Source organism: Onychostoma macrolepis, chromosome 03 (genome assembly GCF_012432095.1).
Source record: "Onychostoma macrolepis isolate SWU-2019 chromosome 03, ASM1243209v1, whole genome shotgun sequence".
Taxonomy (NCBI): Eukaryota; Metazoa; Chordata; class Actinopteri; order Cypriniformes; family Cyprinidae; genus Onychostoma; species Onychostoma macrolepis.
In genome coordinates this window covers 25,061,523-25,079,579 of record NC_081157.1, presented here as the reverse complement: position 1 = coordinate 25,079,579, position 18,057 = coordinate 25,061,523, and the positions used below count along the sequence as shown (strand labels likewise).

General features: G+C 36.4%; 1 protein-coding gene across 1 annotated transcript in view; it reads right to left on the bottom strand.

The window, feature by feature from the left end:
* Positions 1–18,057, bottom strand: part of gcgra (glucagon receptor a) — a 96,474-nt gene that overhangs the window by 33,567 nt on the left and 44,850 nt on the right. Inside the window, exons 2-4 of the mRNA XM_058771985.1 lie at positions 9,404–9,570; positions 6,318–6,414; positions 5,975–6,082 (exon numbers count right to left, since the gene is read on the bottom strand). Of these exons, the coding sequence (XP_058627968.1) occupies positions 5,975–6,082; positions 6,318–6,414; positions 9,404–9,457 (259 nt within the window). The 5' untranslated portion in view covers positions 9,458–9,570. The remainder of the gene's footprint in view (positions 1–5,974; positions 6,083–6,317; positions 6,415–9,403; positions 9,571–18,057) is intronic.

The following is an 18,057-nucleotide window of genomic DNA, read 5'->3' as shown; positions in this document are numbered from 1 at the left end:
TCGTTATCAGTATAAAAGACACCTGTCCACAACCTCAAACAGTCCAACTCCAAACTAGGGCTGCAACAACGAATCGATTAAATCGATAAAAATCGATTACTAAAAGCGTTGGCAACGAATTTCATAATCGATTCGTTGTGTCGCGCGACGCGGAGACGTTTGATTATTAAAAAAAATAATAATAACTTTAGTTGAGCGCGGAGCGGAGTGAACACACTCTCTCGCACACGGATGGTAGCAGAGTTTGGCGCCTCATAAATAAATAAAAAAAGAAAAAAAAAAAAAAAAAAACGAGCGGAGGTAGAGGAAAGATACATGGCGGAGGCAGAGAAATCCGTGCGACCCAAGTCATCCAAGGTGTGGGAGCAGGGGCGGCGTTTGCGTATGGCAGAGTATGGCACAGTCAGGTGCTGTGAAAAATTATCCAAACTTGAGTCGCTTATAATTCGTTTTTATTATTTTAAATCAGAGAGTTTTAAAAATAGTAAACCAATGATAAGCATTAAAATAACTTGTCAGTAAAACTTCGTAACGCCATTGGATCATCGAGCTCTCAGCGAGACCTCGTAACTTCACCCCGCCTCCGTTCAGATTGACGCGCCGCGCACAGCCTGGAGAAGATGAGATCTCTGCTTTTTCGCAATGCAAGGGTGAATAAATCATTGGTGTTTGAATAGTACAGCGTTTTCTTTACTCAAACACTATGTCAGTAAAGGATAATGTTTTTGTGTGTTTGAAGAGTGGAGAAGAATTAGTTATTTGCTGTCTATATACGTTTTAAATATCCTGTGCATTATGTGCATAAGCGCTTAATTTGAGATTTTGGCCAAGTGTATTAAACAACAAGAAAAAACTAAGCGTCCATATAGCTGCAATCAAAGTTATATAACCTGTAAAAGTTGATGAAAGCATAATGCACTTGCTGCTTCAGATAACAGTTACAGCCGTTCTAATGACAAACAAAACACTCCATCTCCGTCATTCTCTGGTCAAAAACATTATTAACTCCATTTGAGCTTGATTTTCATATAATGTTAAGTGCAAGTGTCTGATACAATACCAACGCTAACGACGCAGTGTTGTTAAATTATTTAATTTTTTGCACTCCCCCCCCCCAAAAAAAGTCTATATATTTGGCAGATGTAAAGCATACATGTGTATGTTTTTTGTGTTAGTCCATTTTTATTTTATTTTATTATTATTATAACAGCTCAGGGATGTTCAAGGAGCAACATGTTGGTGCACTTTCTAAAGATTTTAGTTCTGTTTTTGAATAAAGGGTTGGAAATGAATGCTTTTCTTTTTTCTTTAAATCCGATTCATCGATTAATCGGAAAAATAATCGACAGATTAATCGATTATTAAAATAATCGTTAGTTGCAGCCCTACTCCAAACTCCACCATGGCCAAGACCAAAGAGCTGTCAAAGGACACCAGAAACAAAATTGTAGACCTGCACCAGGCTGGGAAGACTGAATCTGCAATAGGTAAGCAGCTTGGTGTGAAGAAATTAACTGTGGGAGCAATTATTTGAAAATGGAAGACATACAAGACCACTGATAATCTCCCTCGATCTGGGGCTCCACGCAAGATCTCACCCCGTGGGGTCAAAATGATCACAAGAACCACACGGGGGGACCTAGTGAATGACCTGCAGAGAGCTGGGACCAAAGTAACAAAGGCTACCATCAGTAACACACTGCGCTGCCAGGGACTCAAATCCTGCAGTGCCAGACGTGTCCCCCTGCTTAAGCCAGTACATGTCCGGGCCCGTCTGAAGTTTGCTAGAGAGCATTTGGATGATCCAGAAGAGGATTGGGAGAATGTCATATGGTCAGATGAAACCAAAATAGAACTTTTGGTAAAACTCAACTTGTCGTGTTTGGAGGAGAAAGAATGCTGAGTTGCATCCAAAGAACACCATACCTACTGTGAAGCATGGGGTGGAAACATCATGCTTTGGGGCTGTTTTTCTGCAAAGGGACCAGGACGACTGATCCGTAAACGAAAGAATGAATGGGGCCATGTATCGTGAGATTTTGAGTGAAAACCTCCTTCCATCAGCAAGGGAATCGAAGATGAAACGTGGCTGGGTCTTTCAGCATGACAATGATCCCAAACACACCGCCCGGGCAATGAAGGAGTGGCTTCGTAAGAAGCATTTCAAGGTCCTGGAGTGGCCTAGCCAGTCTCCAGATCTCAACCCCATCGAAAATCTTTGGAGGGAGTTGAAAGTCCGTGTTGCCCAGCGACAGCCCCAAAACATTACTGCTCTAGAGGAGATCTGCATGGAGGAATGGGCCAAAATACCAGCAACAGTGTGTGAAAACTTACAGAAAACGTTTGACCTCTGTCATTGCCAACAAAGGGTATATAACAAAGTATTGAGATGAAATTTTGTTATTGACCAAATACTTATTCTCCACCATAATTTGCAAATAAATTCTTTAAAAATCCTTCAATGTGATTTTCTGGATTCTTTTTTTTCTCATTTTGTCCCTCATAGTTGAGGTATACCTATGATGAAAATTACAGGCCTCTCTCATCTTTTTAAGTGGGAGAACTTGCACAATTGGTGGCTGACTAAATACTTTTTTGCCCCACTGTATATGTGCATTAGAGAATACTTTGGTTTTAAATGAGCTAAGCTAAAAGAAGAGCATTATTTAAAGTGCAGCCACATATAATAATATAATACCCCCCCCCCCCCCCACACACACACACACAATTATGGACCTGAATTTACTCATTCTCATAAATATTGTGCCACCTGTCAATACATGCCCAGCTAATATTTCATACCAAAATTAAAAGAATATAAAATTGTATTTTGCATCAAGAAAATTAAACCTACTATATGCATTGTGAATAATGGTGGCAACGTGTACAACTGTGATTCATTAAATGTTTGAACCATAAATAGCTGTTAAATAACACAAATAATTGATAATTTACTGAATTAGAAGAAGGAAGGGGTTTGGAGTCTTTTGACTGTTGAAATTGCTACAATCAAATTTAAAGCTTAATCAAGTGTAAAGTTTCATTTTTGTTTTGGTAACCTGACAAACAAAAAATAATTGTTAATGCGAATAAATCTTAAACGAATAGTTCACCCAAAAATAAAAAAAATGCTGAAAATGTACTCACCCTCAGGTTATCCAAGATGTAGATGAGTTTGTTTCTTCTTCAGAACAGATTTGGAGAAATTGAGCATTATATCAGTTGCTTACCAATGGATCCTCTGCAGTGAATGGGTGCCATCAGAATGAGAGTCCAAACTGCTTTTAAAACTATCACAATAATCCACACATCTCTAGATCATCAATTAACAACTTGTAAAGGGAAAAGCTGTGTGTTTGTAATAAACAAATCCATCATTAAGACATATTAACCTCTATCCATAATATTACATTCTCCAGTGAAAAAGTCATCTTATCTGAATCAGGAGAGAAATATGCACATATGTAGTTTTTTTTCTTACAAACATGCAGCTTTTCACTTCAGAAGACATTGATGGACTGCAGTTGTGTGGATTATTGTGATGTTTTTATCAGCTGATTTGACTCTCATTTTGACGGCACCCATTCACTGCAGAGGAGCCATTGGTGATGAAATCGATATTGTTTGCATTTTCAGCAAATTTTCATTTTTGGGTGAACTATTCCTTTAAACCGCAATTAAAATAAATGTCACAATGTAAAATAAAATAAAATAAATCTTAACAGTCCAAAAATATGATTCTTTCGAGAAATGTTATCAATGTGAATGTTGCATTTCCAAGCAGTCTTACCTTCCTTGTGCCAGGGCAGGTACCAGGGGCAGGCCACACTCACTGTAGTATTAGGCAGTGCATCCGGCCAGCAGGCATACTTATCAAATGTTCTGTTGCACACAAGACCTGAAAACAACCATTAATGTCAATGTCTCCACTGTTCTGTTTGCAGTGCTGGACAGGATCAGTATGTGACATGACCCTAATCGGAGGTTTCAGCAGTGTTTTCCTTTTCTCTTAACAACACTGTGCACTTTCATCATGGCTGTCGACAGGGTCTGAAAGATCCTTGCTGAACTTACACACAACTGTGGCTGCCACTCCACCCATTACTTGTGGAAGGATGCTGATCAACGCACCTGTTATCGGTGGTTCTCTGCTAATATTTCAAAACATTCATCTCGGTACATCATCCATCTTGCCATCAACGTTTTGAGGGATGCAGCAGATGAGACCTGCAAGAGCCAATTAGTAAGACTGCATGAAAAGTTTACATGAATTAAGTATTATAATTCTATTTTTTTTTTCTGTAAAACACAAAATAAGTTAACTAGAAAAATGTCAAGGCTGGTCTTTCCCAAGTAAAGTGACTAAAAGATATTATATAAGCACATAACAGCAGACCACCGAGCAAGCAGCATTCAAATATAAAGTAAACAGCTCTAGATGACATCAGTTAGTGACTGTATGAAAACAAAGTTCAGATCGGGGTCTGGACTCTAGTGAACATCTAAATACCAGCAACAGTGTGTGAAAACTTACAGAAAACGTTTGACCTCTGTCATTGCCAACAAAGGGTATATAACAAAGTATTGAGATGAAATTTTGTTATTGACCAAATACTTATTCTCCACCATAATTTGCAAATAAATTCTTTAAAATCCTTCAATGTGATTTTCTGGATTCTTTTTTCTCATTTTGTCCCTCATAGTTGAGGTATACCTATGATGAAAATTACAGGCCTCTCTCATCTTTTTAAGTGGGAGAACTTGCACAATTGGTGGCTGACTAAATACTTTTTGCCCCACTGTATATGTGCATTAGAGAATACTTTGGTTTTAAATGAGCTAAGCTAAAAGAAGAGCATTATTTAAAGTGCAGCCACATATAATAATATAATACCCCCACACACACACACAATTATGGACCTGAATTTACTCATTCTCATAAATATTGTGCCACCTGTCAATACATGCCCAGCTAATATTTCATACCAAAATTAAAAGAATATAAAATTGTATTTTGCATCAAGAAAATTAAACCTACTATATGCATTGTGAATAATGGTGGCAACGTGTACAACTGTGATTCATTAAATGTTTGAACCATAAATAGCTGTTAAATAACACAAATAATTGATAATTTACTGAATTAGAAGAAGGAAGGGGTTTGGAGTCTTTTGACTGTTGAAATTGCTACAATCAAATTTAAAGCTTAATCAAGTGTAAAGTTTCATTTTTGTTTTGGTAACCTGACAAACAAAAAATAATTGTTAATGCGAATAAATCTTAAACGAATAGTTCACCCAAAAATAAAAAAAATGCTGAAAATGTACTCACCCTCAGGTTATCCAAGATGTAGATGAGTTTGTTTCTTCTTCAGAACAGATTTGGAGAAATTGAGCATTATATCAGTTGCTTACCAATGGATCCTCTGCAGTGAATGGGTGCCATCAGAATGAGAGTCCAAACTGCTTTTAAAACTATCACAATAATCCACACATCTCTAGATCATCAATTAACAACTTGTAAAGGGAAAAGCTGTGTGTTTGTAATAAACAAATCCATCATTAAGACATATTAACCTCTATCCATAATATTACATTCTCCAGTGAAAAAGTCATCTTATCTGAATCAGGAGAGAAATATGCACATATGTAGTTTTTTTTCTTACAAACATGCAGCTTTTCACTTCAGAAGACATTGATGGACTGCAGTTGTGTGGATTATTGTGATGTTTTTATCAGCTGATTTGACTCTCATTTTGACGGCACCCATTCACTGCAGAGGAGCCATTGGTGATGAAATCGATATTGTTTGCATTTTCAGCAAATTTTCATTTTTGGGTGAACTATTCCTTTAAACCGCAATTAAAATAAATGTCACAATGTAAAATAAAATAAAATAAATCTTAACAGTCCAAAAATATGATTCTTTCGAGAAATGTTATCAATGTGAATGTTGCATTTCCAAGCAGTCTTACCTTCCTTGTGCCAGGGCAGGTACCAGGGGCAGGCCACACTCACTGTAGTATTAGGCAGTGCATCCGGCCAGCAGGCATACTTATCAAATGTTCTGTTGCACACAAGACCTGGAAAACAACCATTAATGTCAATGTCTCCACTGTTCTGTTTGCAGTGCTGGACAGGATCAGTATGTGACATGACCCCTAATCGGAGGTTTCAGCAGTGTTTTCCTTTTCTCTTAACAACACTGTGCACTTTCATCATGGCTGTCGACAGGGTCTGAAAGATCCTTGCTGAACTTACACACAACTGTGGCTGCCACTCCACCCATTACTTGTGGAAGGATGCTGATCAACGCACCTGTTATCGGTGGTTCTCTGCTAATATTTCGAAAACATTCATCTCGGTACATCATCCATCTTGCCATCAACGTTTTGAGGGATGCAGCAGATGAGACCTGCAAGAGCCAATTAGTAAGACTGCATGAAAAGTTTACATGAATTAAGTATTATAATTCTATTTTTTTTTTCTGTAAAACACAAAATAAGTTAACTAGAAAAATGTCAAGGCTGGTCTTTCCCAAGTAAAGTGACTAAAAGATATTATATAAGCACATAACAGCAGACCACCGAGCAAGCAGCATTCAAATATAAAGTAAACAGCTCTAGATGACATCAGTTAGTGACTGTATGAAAACAAAGTTCAGATCGGGGTCTGGACTCTAGTGAACATCTAATTACAAACAACATAGCTGGTGTGTTGCGTCACTTACCTTGGGTGTAGATGGAGTATTGAAATCTAACCATAAAATACAGCGACTGCAGAACTTCTGCAAGCTGGGCTTTATTAATGAACCTCTGTGATGTTCTTGTTTTTATTTCTTTTTTTTCTCACATAAATATGCTGAATTAATGGCTAATCTAATCTTCAGTGACTTGCATAATGCTCCGATACTAAGCCAACTCGAAAAAGAGCTGAGCGGTGCGTGTGTGGCATTTCTATTTATTCTCAGCTTTATTTATATATTTATCTGGCTAGATGTTAACACAAACTTATTTATCTAAAATGAAATGTAGGCAGCGCACAAATAAAAAAAAAGTAGAAAGAAAAAAAATTCAATGTACAGTGGGGGGGAAATATTTGATCCCCTGCTGATTTTGTACGTTTGCCCGCTGACAAAGAAATTATCATTCTATAATTTTAATGGTAGGTTTATTTGAACAGTGAGAGACTGAATAACAACAACAACAACAACAACAAAAATTCAGAAAAATGCATTTAAAAAAAGTTATACATTGATTTGCATTGTAATGAGTCAAATAAGCATTTGATACCCTATCAATCAGCAAGATTTCTGGCTCCCAGGTGTCTTTTATACAGGTAAGGAGCTGAGATTAAGGGCACTCTCTTAAAGGGGTCATATGATGCTTTTTTAAAGATCATTATTTTGTGTATTTGGTGTAACAGAATGTGTTGACATGATTTAATGTTCAAAAAACACATTTCTTTCTAAATACTGTTCATTATTGTAGGTCCTCTATGCCTCGCCTCTCTCAAACACTTCGTTTCCTACAAAGTCCCTCCTTCTGACAAGCACTGTCTGCTCTGATTGGCCAACTGGCACAGTGCATTGTGATTGGCCGAACACCACAAGCACGAGTCGGAAATGTAACACCCCTTTCCATAATCGCGAGGTTTAGCTTTCAGAATAAAAGTAAAGACAGTTAATAATGTCCTTAGTTTTACCATCAGTTCAAGCCCGAGAGGAGAACAGAGTCGCGTGACAGACACAGTGATGATGCTCGTGTGTATTTGCAGTACAAAAGCTGTGTTGTGTGACCATATTTTATTAGAATGCGTTATTTGCTTTCCGTGCCTTTCTAAATACAGACACCAACCCATACCTGCACTTCACATCCCCTGCACAGCCTGGAACATAACATTTATTTCCATGATCTGCCATTTTCGCCGTTGTCTTCACTTGTTTCTTCACAATACCTGCTGAACTTCTGATGGTTTGGCTGTGCAGGTTCGGCTGGCCTAGAACATGGGTGGGTATATGCAAATGTTGGGGGCGTAACTATAAGTGATCCCGACTGTTAAGTCACAGTCGGTGTTATGTTCTGATTTGCCTATTTTTCAGTGGTCTTTTTTATTCACAAGATTTACATAAGAAGGAGGAAACAATGGTGTTTGAGGCTCACGGTATGTAATTTCCATGTACAGACATTACCGCAGGAAGCAGGGGTGCTGCAGCACCCCCTAGCGTGTAGCCCAAGAAAAAAATGGTGGGGATAGGGGGTGCGGTGTTAAAAATAAGTAAATTAAAACAATTTTACAAAAAAAGAAATAAAACTAATTTTATTAATTTGCATATTCATTAAAATTAATAGAAAAAGGAAGCCTAAGCCTACAATGACAGCAAGCAACAGCAAAACATGAATTAAGTTGAATCAAATTGATTGTGAAAGTCGTTTCAACTTAATCTGACTTAGGAAGTCGTTTTTGCCATCACTTTTTGATTACATATTATTACCTGTAACATGTCTGTGCCATACCCAAATCAAGAATTAATGACCATTTCTACAGCCATTGCAAAGATACAGCAGAGAAAGATCGAGAGCGTCTATTTACCTCAACAGCAACCAATCTCGCATTCTCACATCTGCAGCTCTTATTTTGATCTTTAACGTTAGATCTTCCCTATTCTTGGAACAAAATTAATGCTTAAGGTTGATTCAGTATCACTCTTAATGGAAAAAAAATAAAAATACCACACACAACATCAGCAATACTACAATGACAAAGTAGCATATATTAAACATAAAACTTTTATTAACAGAACGAATAAGACTTAGGCCTACCCGCGTTTTTGGATTTTCCCTTTACTTCAAACGAATGCTTAGTTTGGCTTATTATTATTATTCATAATAATAGTAAAAAAAAAAAAAAAAAGGCTATACAATAAAACAGTACAATGTAAAATTAACCTATATTAAACTTTGAACTTTTGTTAACAGTATAAATAAGGGAAATCTGTTTTACCAGTACTGTAACACAAATAGGCTAAATAAACGGACTTTGGATTTCCCCTTTCTTTGAAACGATTGTTTGTGGTTCATTATTAGCCTATTAATTAAACCACCCAAATAAGGTCTTTTCCCTCTTTTAAAACAAATGCTTAGTTTGTGGTTCATTGTTTTATTATTTATTTATTTATCTTTAATGAAAACACAGCAACAATAAAGACAAACTCGCTTATATTAAACGAAGAAACTTTTATTAACAAAAGTTGCGCTTTTGGATCATAGTGTCTCGCATCACGTGACCAATGTAGAACCCCCCCGCAGCATTTCTCGGCACCCCCTGCTCAAAATACGTTCCCGCGGCTATGTGTACCTTAAAAGAGAGTGACAGAAAAGAGAGGAAGGGGAAAAAGCTCTGACCTGGATGCAGGAGGAGAAACTGAGCAGGGTCAGAAGGAGGAATACTTGTGACATCCCTTAGTCCTGCTGCTGCTGTTGCTGCTGCTGCTGCTGGCGCTGGGAGGGGAGCCGGGGGTCCACACCAATATGCTCACCTCATAGGAAGGCTTCAGCTATCACCACACAGCCTAAAGCACAGATGGAAAGAGTCAAAGAGTTCAACATGTTATCAAACAGCAAATGCACAGTGTACCCTCAAAAAAGGCCGAACGTTAAGATAATATGTATCATGTAATCGGTGATATACATGGTAGAAATGCCATTTATATCCAGCTGCTATTTTAAAAATATCTCACAAAGCAGAAAACTAAACCATACACTACCATTCAAAAGTTTGGGGATAGTAAGATTGGTTACAATTTATATTAAGATGTTCTTGTTAGATGTTACATGTACTTACTATTATAATAACAATCAATTATGTATAATTACATGGAAGTAACCCTAAGCCAAACCCTATTCCTAATCCTAACCATATAGAAAGTACATGTAGTTACTTAATATTACTCAGTACTTAAATGCATAATTACACTGGAACAGGGACACTTTAAAATAAAGTGTAACTAAGATTTTCTTTTTTTTCATGTTTCATGTTTTTGTTTCTCATGCTCACCAAGGCTACATTTATTTGATAAAATACAGTAAAAAGAGTCATATTGTACAGTAATAATTTGCTGCTCAAGAAACAATTATTGTTGTTGCCGTTATTGTTGTTATATATGTTAATATACCTCAAGGTTAGACTATTGTAATGCTTTATTGGGTGGTTGTTCTGCACGCTTGATCAACAAACTACAGTTAGTCCAAAATGCAGCAGCTAGAGTCCTTACTAGAACCAGGAAATACTGTATGACCATATTAGCCCGGTTCTGTCAACACTGCACTGGCTCCCTATTGAACATCGGATAGATTTTAAAATCTTGTTAATTACTTATAAAGCCCTGAATGGTTTAGCTCCTCAATACTTGAGCGAGCTCTTATCACATTATAGTCCTCCGTGTCCACTGCGTTCTCAAAACTTCTCAAAATAAGCCGTTTGATAATACCTAGAATATCAAAATCGACTGCGGGCGGCAGATCCTATTCCTATTTAGCACCCAAACTCTGGAACAATCTACCTAACACTGTTCGGGAGGCAGACACACTCTGTCAGTTTAAATCTAGATTAAAGACCCATCTCTTTAGCCTGGCGTACACATAGCACACTAATACGCTTCTATTATTCAAACTGCTAAAGGATTGTTAGGCTGCATTAATTAGATCAACCGTAACCGAACACTCCCCATAACACCCGATGTACTCGTTACATCGTAAGCAGAATGGCATCTACGCTAATATTTGTCTGTTTCTTTCCTATTCTGTTTCTCAGTCCATATCCGATCAGATGGTGGATCAGCACCAAGAGATGATGTCTACAGCCCTGATCGTCAGCGGAGACCAGGACACCCAGATGACCCCAGAGATATATCCCTAGATATATCAACCAAAAATAACAAAATAACTAAAATATAATAAAATACCTAACTACATAATACTACTATTGTTAGAAATTGCAACAAAATAAAAAATAGAAATATAAACTTTTGAACTGCGGGTTTCGTCTGGTCAGAGGAGAACTGGCCCCGACTGAGCCTGGTTTCTCCCAAGGTTTTTCTCCATTCTGTCACAGAGGGAGTTTTGGTTCCTTGCCGCTGTCGCCTCTGGCTTGCTCAGTTGGGGACACTTAATTTCTAGCGATTATCGCTGATTTGATTGCACAGATACTATTTAAACTAAACTGAGCTAGACAATGACATCTCTGAATTCAATAATGAAATGCCTTTAACTGAAAATTGAGTGTTTAATCTTATCATTATACATTACTGACACTCTATCCTCCAATTTGATACTGTTAAGTGCTTTGACACAATCTGTATTGTTAAAAGCGCTATATAAATAAAGGTGACTTGACTTGACTTAAAAATTAAAACTTGTAAAAAAAAAAAAAAAAAAAAAAGTCCACAGGATTCTTTGATGAAAGACACTTCAAATTTCAAATTCAAACACCATTTATTTGAAAATAAAAATAAAAGACCATTAATGTTTTTACTGTCACCTTTAACTGGTCCTAGATGAATTAAAATGAGACAGCAGAAAGACAGCAAAAAGACAGCAGACAGCTTCATAAAAGCGATTTAATATTGACACATTGTTACTACATTGGTTTATACAGTTGTTTATGGTTGCCAAGTAATGTCACAACTTTGAGCTTTAAGAAATCAAAAGCTATTTTAAAGTCTTTGTTCTGTAATTACAACAGTGATACATTTATGACAGTCAGTTCCACTCACTTTACTGTAGGGGCTCTAAAGTTACAAAATTCACAAAACTACATACATTTGCTTTAAGTTACAAATATTAAAAAGCAAATATTAAATGAAAAATCAAAGATGAACTATTAAAAATAGGCATTACATTATATTTTTGGCTGAATTTTAGGCAATATATATATACAGTTAACATAATCTAAAATACCTCGTAATATGACTGTATTTTGGTCACATTCCCCAACCCCACTCCCAAAACAAGACCGAGAACTGGAATGCCCCCGATGTTGTTTTTTTCCACTGATTAAAGCTGCAAACATCATGTTGAGTAATAATGCAAGCAGTGTGAGCCTCATTGGCTCCCTAAACTCATTTCACTGTTTGCTGAATGTGAGCAATCAGGATAGCATACAAGAATAAAGAATGTTTGCAGTGCAATTAAGACCTGGACTACTGATCTACAGTATAAAAACAACACGCTCATTATCCCACTTTTCTGCAGAAGCCTCTGGGTAAAGGAAGGTCACAGACTGTTGACCATGTTGCTGTCTTTGCTCCGAGCTTTTGCTTGCGTGATGAAGCAGATAGCAGCGGACAGGATACACTTACCCTTACAACACATCCAGCTCAATTACTCACATGGTTTAGAGAGATGTTAGAGAGCCAAGGGCCATATATATATATATATATATATATATATATATATATATATATATATATATATATATATATGCAGGTGCTGGTCATATAATTAGAATATCATCAAAAGTTGATTTATTTCACTAATTCCATTCAAAAGTGAAACTTGTATATTATATTCATTCATTACACACAAACTGATATATTTCAAATGTTTATTTCTTTTAATTTTGATGATTAGAGCTTACAGCTCATGAAAGTCAAAAATCAGTATCTCAAAATATTAGAATATTACTTAAGACCAATACAAAGAAAGGATTTTAGAAATCTTGGCCAACTGAAAAGTATGAAAATGAAAAGTATGAGCATGTACAGCACTCAATACTTAGTTGGGGCTCCTTTTGCCTGAATTACTGCAGCAATGCGGCAATCTGTGGCACTGCTCAGGTGTTATGAGAGACTAGGTTGCTCTGATAGTGGCCTTCAGCTCTTCTGCATTGTTGGGTCTGGTGTCTCTCATCTTCCTCTTGACAATACCCCACAGATTCTCTCTGGGGTTCAGGTCAGGCGAGTTTGCTGGCCAATCAAGCACAGTAACACTATGGTCATTGAACCAGCTTTTGGTACCTTTGGCAGTGTGGGCAGGTGCCAAGTCCTGCTGGAAAATGAAATCAGCATCTCCATAAAGCTTGTCAACAGAAGGAAGCATGAAGTGCTCTAAAATTTCCTGGTAGATGGCTGCGTTGACTGTGGACTTCAGAAAACACAGTGGACCAACACCAGCAGATGACATGGCAGCCCAAATCATCACAGACTGTGGAAACTTCACACTGGACTTCAAGCAACATGGATTCTGTGCCTCTCCACTCTTCCTTCAGACTCTGGGACCTTGATTTCCAAATGAAATGTAAAATTTACTTTCATCTGAAAAGAGGACTTTGGACCACTGAGCAACAGTCCAGTTCTTTTTCTCCACAACCCAGGTAAGATGCTTCTGACGTTGTCTCTGGTTCAAAAGTGGCTTGGTAGCCCTTTTCCTGAAGACGTCTGAGTGTGGTGACTCTTGATGCACTGACTCCAGCTTCAGTTCTCTCCTTGTGAAGCTCTCCCAAGTGTTTGAATCGGCTTTGCTTGACTGTATTCTCAAGCTTGCGGTCATCCCTGTTGCTTGTGCACCTTTTCCTACCCAAATTCTTCCTTCCAGTCAACTTTGCATTTAATATGCTTTGATACAGCACTCTGTAAACAGCCACACCTTTCAGTAATGACCTTCTGTGACTTACCTTCTTTGTGGAGGGTGTCAATGTTCGTCTTCTGGATCATTGCCAAGTCAGCAGTCTTCCCCATTATTGTGGTTTCAAAAAACAAGAGATACCCAGAATTTATACTGTAGGGATGGTCATTTATTCAAACTCAAATGTAAATATTCTAATATTTTGAGATACTGATTTTTGACTTTCATGAGCTGTAAGCTCTAATCATCAAAATTAAAAGAAATAAACATTTGAAATATATCAGTATGTGTGTAATGAATGAATATAATATACAAGTTTCACTTTTTGAATGGAATTAGTGAAATAAATCAACTTTTTGATGATATTCTAATTATATGACCAGCACCTATGAAGAGCTCTTTTCCAAAACGCTATAAATCCATTTTGATTAATTTGAGTAAAAATGTGTTTTTTTTTACCAAGAAAGTGGAAAGATGAAAACCACTATTTTCTATTTCAAACGTTCACATACCATCTTTAGGTTATAATAACATTACAAATTCAAATACAGATTTTGATTTTCAAAGATTTATTATAAAAATAGTCCCCCAAAAAAATGCAATAAATCCATGACACTTTTTTTTTTTTTCAAAATGCAATCCATTGAATCAGTATAAAAGTTATTTTTCATATTGAAACTAAAAGGACAAAAGAAAAGAAAATTTCATCATGATCAAGAACATGAACAACAATACCACATTAGACCACAGTAATTCCAAAGTGACATTTCCCTTACATTCAACTTCCAGTGCATTCATCTTTGCCATGTTACATTCATTTAGTTTACTAGTGCTATACTCTGTATTAACAAAAACATTAATGGCATTAATAAAAACACTTACACTGACAAGCTACGCAATATCGCGTTCATAATCGAATGCGATTCATCTGCAATTATGAACGCGATATTGTGCTTGTCAGTGATCTACGGCTCTGTGTATTAAATGCCGCTCCATCTGAAAGCACGTGATGGAGATCGCAGAACCGGCTTTACTGACGAGATGCGCATAACAATCACATGCGATTTATCGTGCAGCCCTTTTTGTTTGTTTGCTGATCACAAAGTACAAAGTAGATGAGGAAAACTCGGATGCCGGGTGCATTCAGAGCGCCGCCATTACTGTCTACAGTGCGTGGAATGGTGCGCTGTGATTGGTTGAGCGGATATATCGCGTTCTGCAGAGAAGGGAGACTGGCGTTTGTAGCGGTTTGGAAAAAAAGGAAGAAAACATGACAGAATAACACGACGGATATCGCATTTTGTGTCAAATTAAAAATTTACTTTTCAGTACTGACCAGATACAATCCTGATTTTGGTGTTAAATCAATTTTTAAAAAAATGGCGTTTATCGCGTTTTGGAAAAGAGCTCTTCATATATATATATATATATATATATAATTCTTATTATTACAATTATTATATTATTGTTGTTTTTGTTAAAATAGTCACAAGATGGTCACAAGATAAATATTCAGATATTTTCCCCCAGTAGTCTGTTTTATTCAAACAATTATGAACATTTTTGCGTTTAGACAGAAGAACTTTTCCTGTTGAATATTAAAAACAAACGAACAAACAAAAAATCTGGATCTTCATGTCTGCCATGCAAATCAACTGTTCCTGCTCATCTCCAGACTGGATCTCTTCTCTCCACTTTCCCTAATTGCAGATTCAATCATTAGATCTGTCAGCATTAATATTTTTACACTTAGATTTTGCGGAGGGATCAAACTGTAACAACGTGTGCCCCAACCAAATGTGACGCGATGCGATAAAAAGTATATTTTCCATATAATTTTTGTCCTAACCACCCTCGACAGCAACACGTGACAACAGCTAAGCGACACGGAATTCTATTTTAGAAATGGTTTTTATTTTCTGCGACGTCAGCAGGAACAACATACATAATATGACAGTGATAATCTCAGGTAATGATTATGTGCTTTATTCAATGTGAAAAGTGTCTAATGTGATTTTGAATATTATTTTGTGTGAGGTTTATAGCCATAGTGAAAGCAACAATAGATATTTTACCTCAGATCTTGAAAATAAATTAAAGCAAACTTAGGCTACGTTAAAAATGTGAACTTTGCGGACCAGCATCCATAACAAAGATGGTATCACTCACTAACTCATTCACTGACTCAAATTTCATGCCACATTATTTGAAATTAGCGCGGGCCAAACATTTTTCTCTCCAGCAGGCCGCCTATTGAGGAACCCTGCTCTAATGCATCATAGGCATTATAACTTGTAGGATGCAGTCCCAGAATGCATTGCAGCAAGCTCAGTTTAAAAATGGGATGAATTTGGAATAATATTCTACCATACAACTGTTTGCCGTTAAACATTCATTCTGGATTGAATGCAGAGGAAAAACATGTTGTTTTATAAGAAAGGTCATAGACAACTTTCTGACACTTCTCATTCATTTCAATGGCATTTCTACCACAACTAAGTGAATAATTATCGCACAACTTTTACACAATTTCAATGATGTCAAAGCTGTAATGTTTTTGGTTATCAAGTAACTCATGATCCAAGTTGTTGCTGCATACATACATGCAGGTTCTGTTTCAAGTAGGTTTCTGTCTGAGGTAAGCAGCAAGGAAGCTCACTAGGCGTCCATGTGTTGGCATCCCAAAGTGTAGTAACAGTTACTTACCTGGATATCGATCCACATCCCACCCCTACTTCAGCCGTAGTCGGAGAACAGAACGAAATCTGAAACGTTTCTGCAAAAAACACCTTTACCATGGAAACATTTTTGGCTAAAACGTTTCAAATTCCATTCTGTTCCAGTCTCTGGGCAGGCTGGGACAGGCAAGTTAAATGACCTTTCAAATTCATTCAGATTGTTGCGGTGAATACAAAAGACTAACAATCCAGTTGTTCCAGAAACAAATTAAATATAAAATATGATAACAATTTGACTGTTTTTAAAAATAATGATTTTTCATCACAATGTAACCATTAACATGCACATTAATGTCAGTGGCAGTTGCTATGCTACTGCCTGATGCCCTCTAGAAATATACAATTTAAACCACCTTTGCTCACAGAATGTTTTGCAAAAATTTCCTTTATTTTGATTTTTTAAATCATCACTAAACATTATGGAAGTAAAATGCTGTTTCATTTTGACTTGAAGCCAGATGAGTAGGCCTACAGGATGGTGATCTAACGACTGACACTGTTGCAGAGGTTTCAGACTGTTGAGCATTCATGATTGTTGAATGTAAAACATGATTTCTTTGTTTTACAAAGAAATTTCACAAAAAAAAAAAAAAAAAAAAAATTTAAACTATTCTCACTGAGAAATTGCTAGTAAATTAGTAATTACAAGTAACACATTGAATTAAACATGAAATTTCAAAGTAGTTTTTTTTTTTTTTTTGAGGTAACACTTTATTTTGGTAGTCCACTTTAGACATTCACTACCTATAAGTAACTTTGCAACTACATGTCAATAATATATATATATATATACACATACATATGTATATATATATATATATATATATATATATATACACACATATATGTATATATATATATATATATATGTGTGTATATATATATGTGTATATATATACATATATATATATATATATATATTATTTTTTAGATTATTGTATTAGGTTTATGATACAAGAATATGTTTTTACAATTTTACATAGAGATTTTTGTTTGTTTATTTGTTTGTTTGTTTTTGTGGTTGGGTCAGTGAAAATGTTTGCAGGGCGAGTAAAATATACAGGCTGCATGGCGAGCCACAAGAAAAAACCTCATTGTTGATCCCTGCGGTCAGATTTGCTGTCGCAAATCTTTAGTTCTTTTGCATTTCTCTCTGGAGGGCCAGTAATTGTGATTTGATTCATGTTCAGTTCACACTCGTGTGGTGTCTATTTACTTAAAATGCTACATTTATAAAACTGAAATGGAGAACTGGATTACTGGATTTGTATCTCTCACCCAAATCTGAATGTTAAGATCTTGCCAGCTTTGGAACTGATAGCTGGGGTACATAATTTAGAAATCACTTCCATCCTTCTCCAGGACACAAGCACAAAGAGGTATACGGTAATCTTGTTTAAGAATCGCAAAACTTAAAGCAAAACCCCTGACCAATGCAAAGAACAAAAACATTCTGCTGAGTCATAATTTACTTTATTTCAATCTTCCAGATGACCTTACATTTGGAGAAAGCCAAATGCCAAATGTCTTAAACCCACAAACTATGTTATAAACTTGAGGGATGAGCAGTCATTTCACTAGAGGTAATTTTACCAAAATAAAATTGTGTCCACCATGTTCAATATTTAAATATTTTCAGCAAATAAATATGTTTACTTAAATTTTGCATTTTTCCCCATCATACTGGCCACCACACAC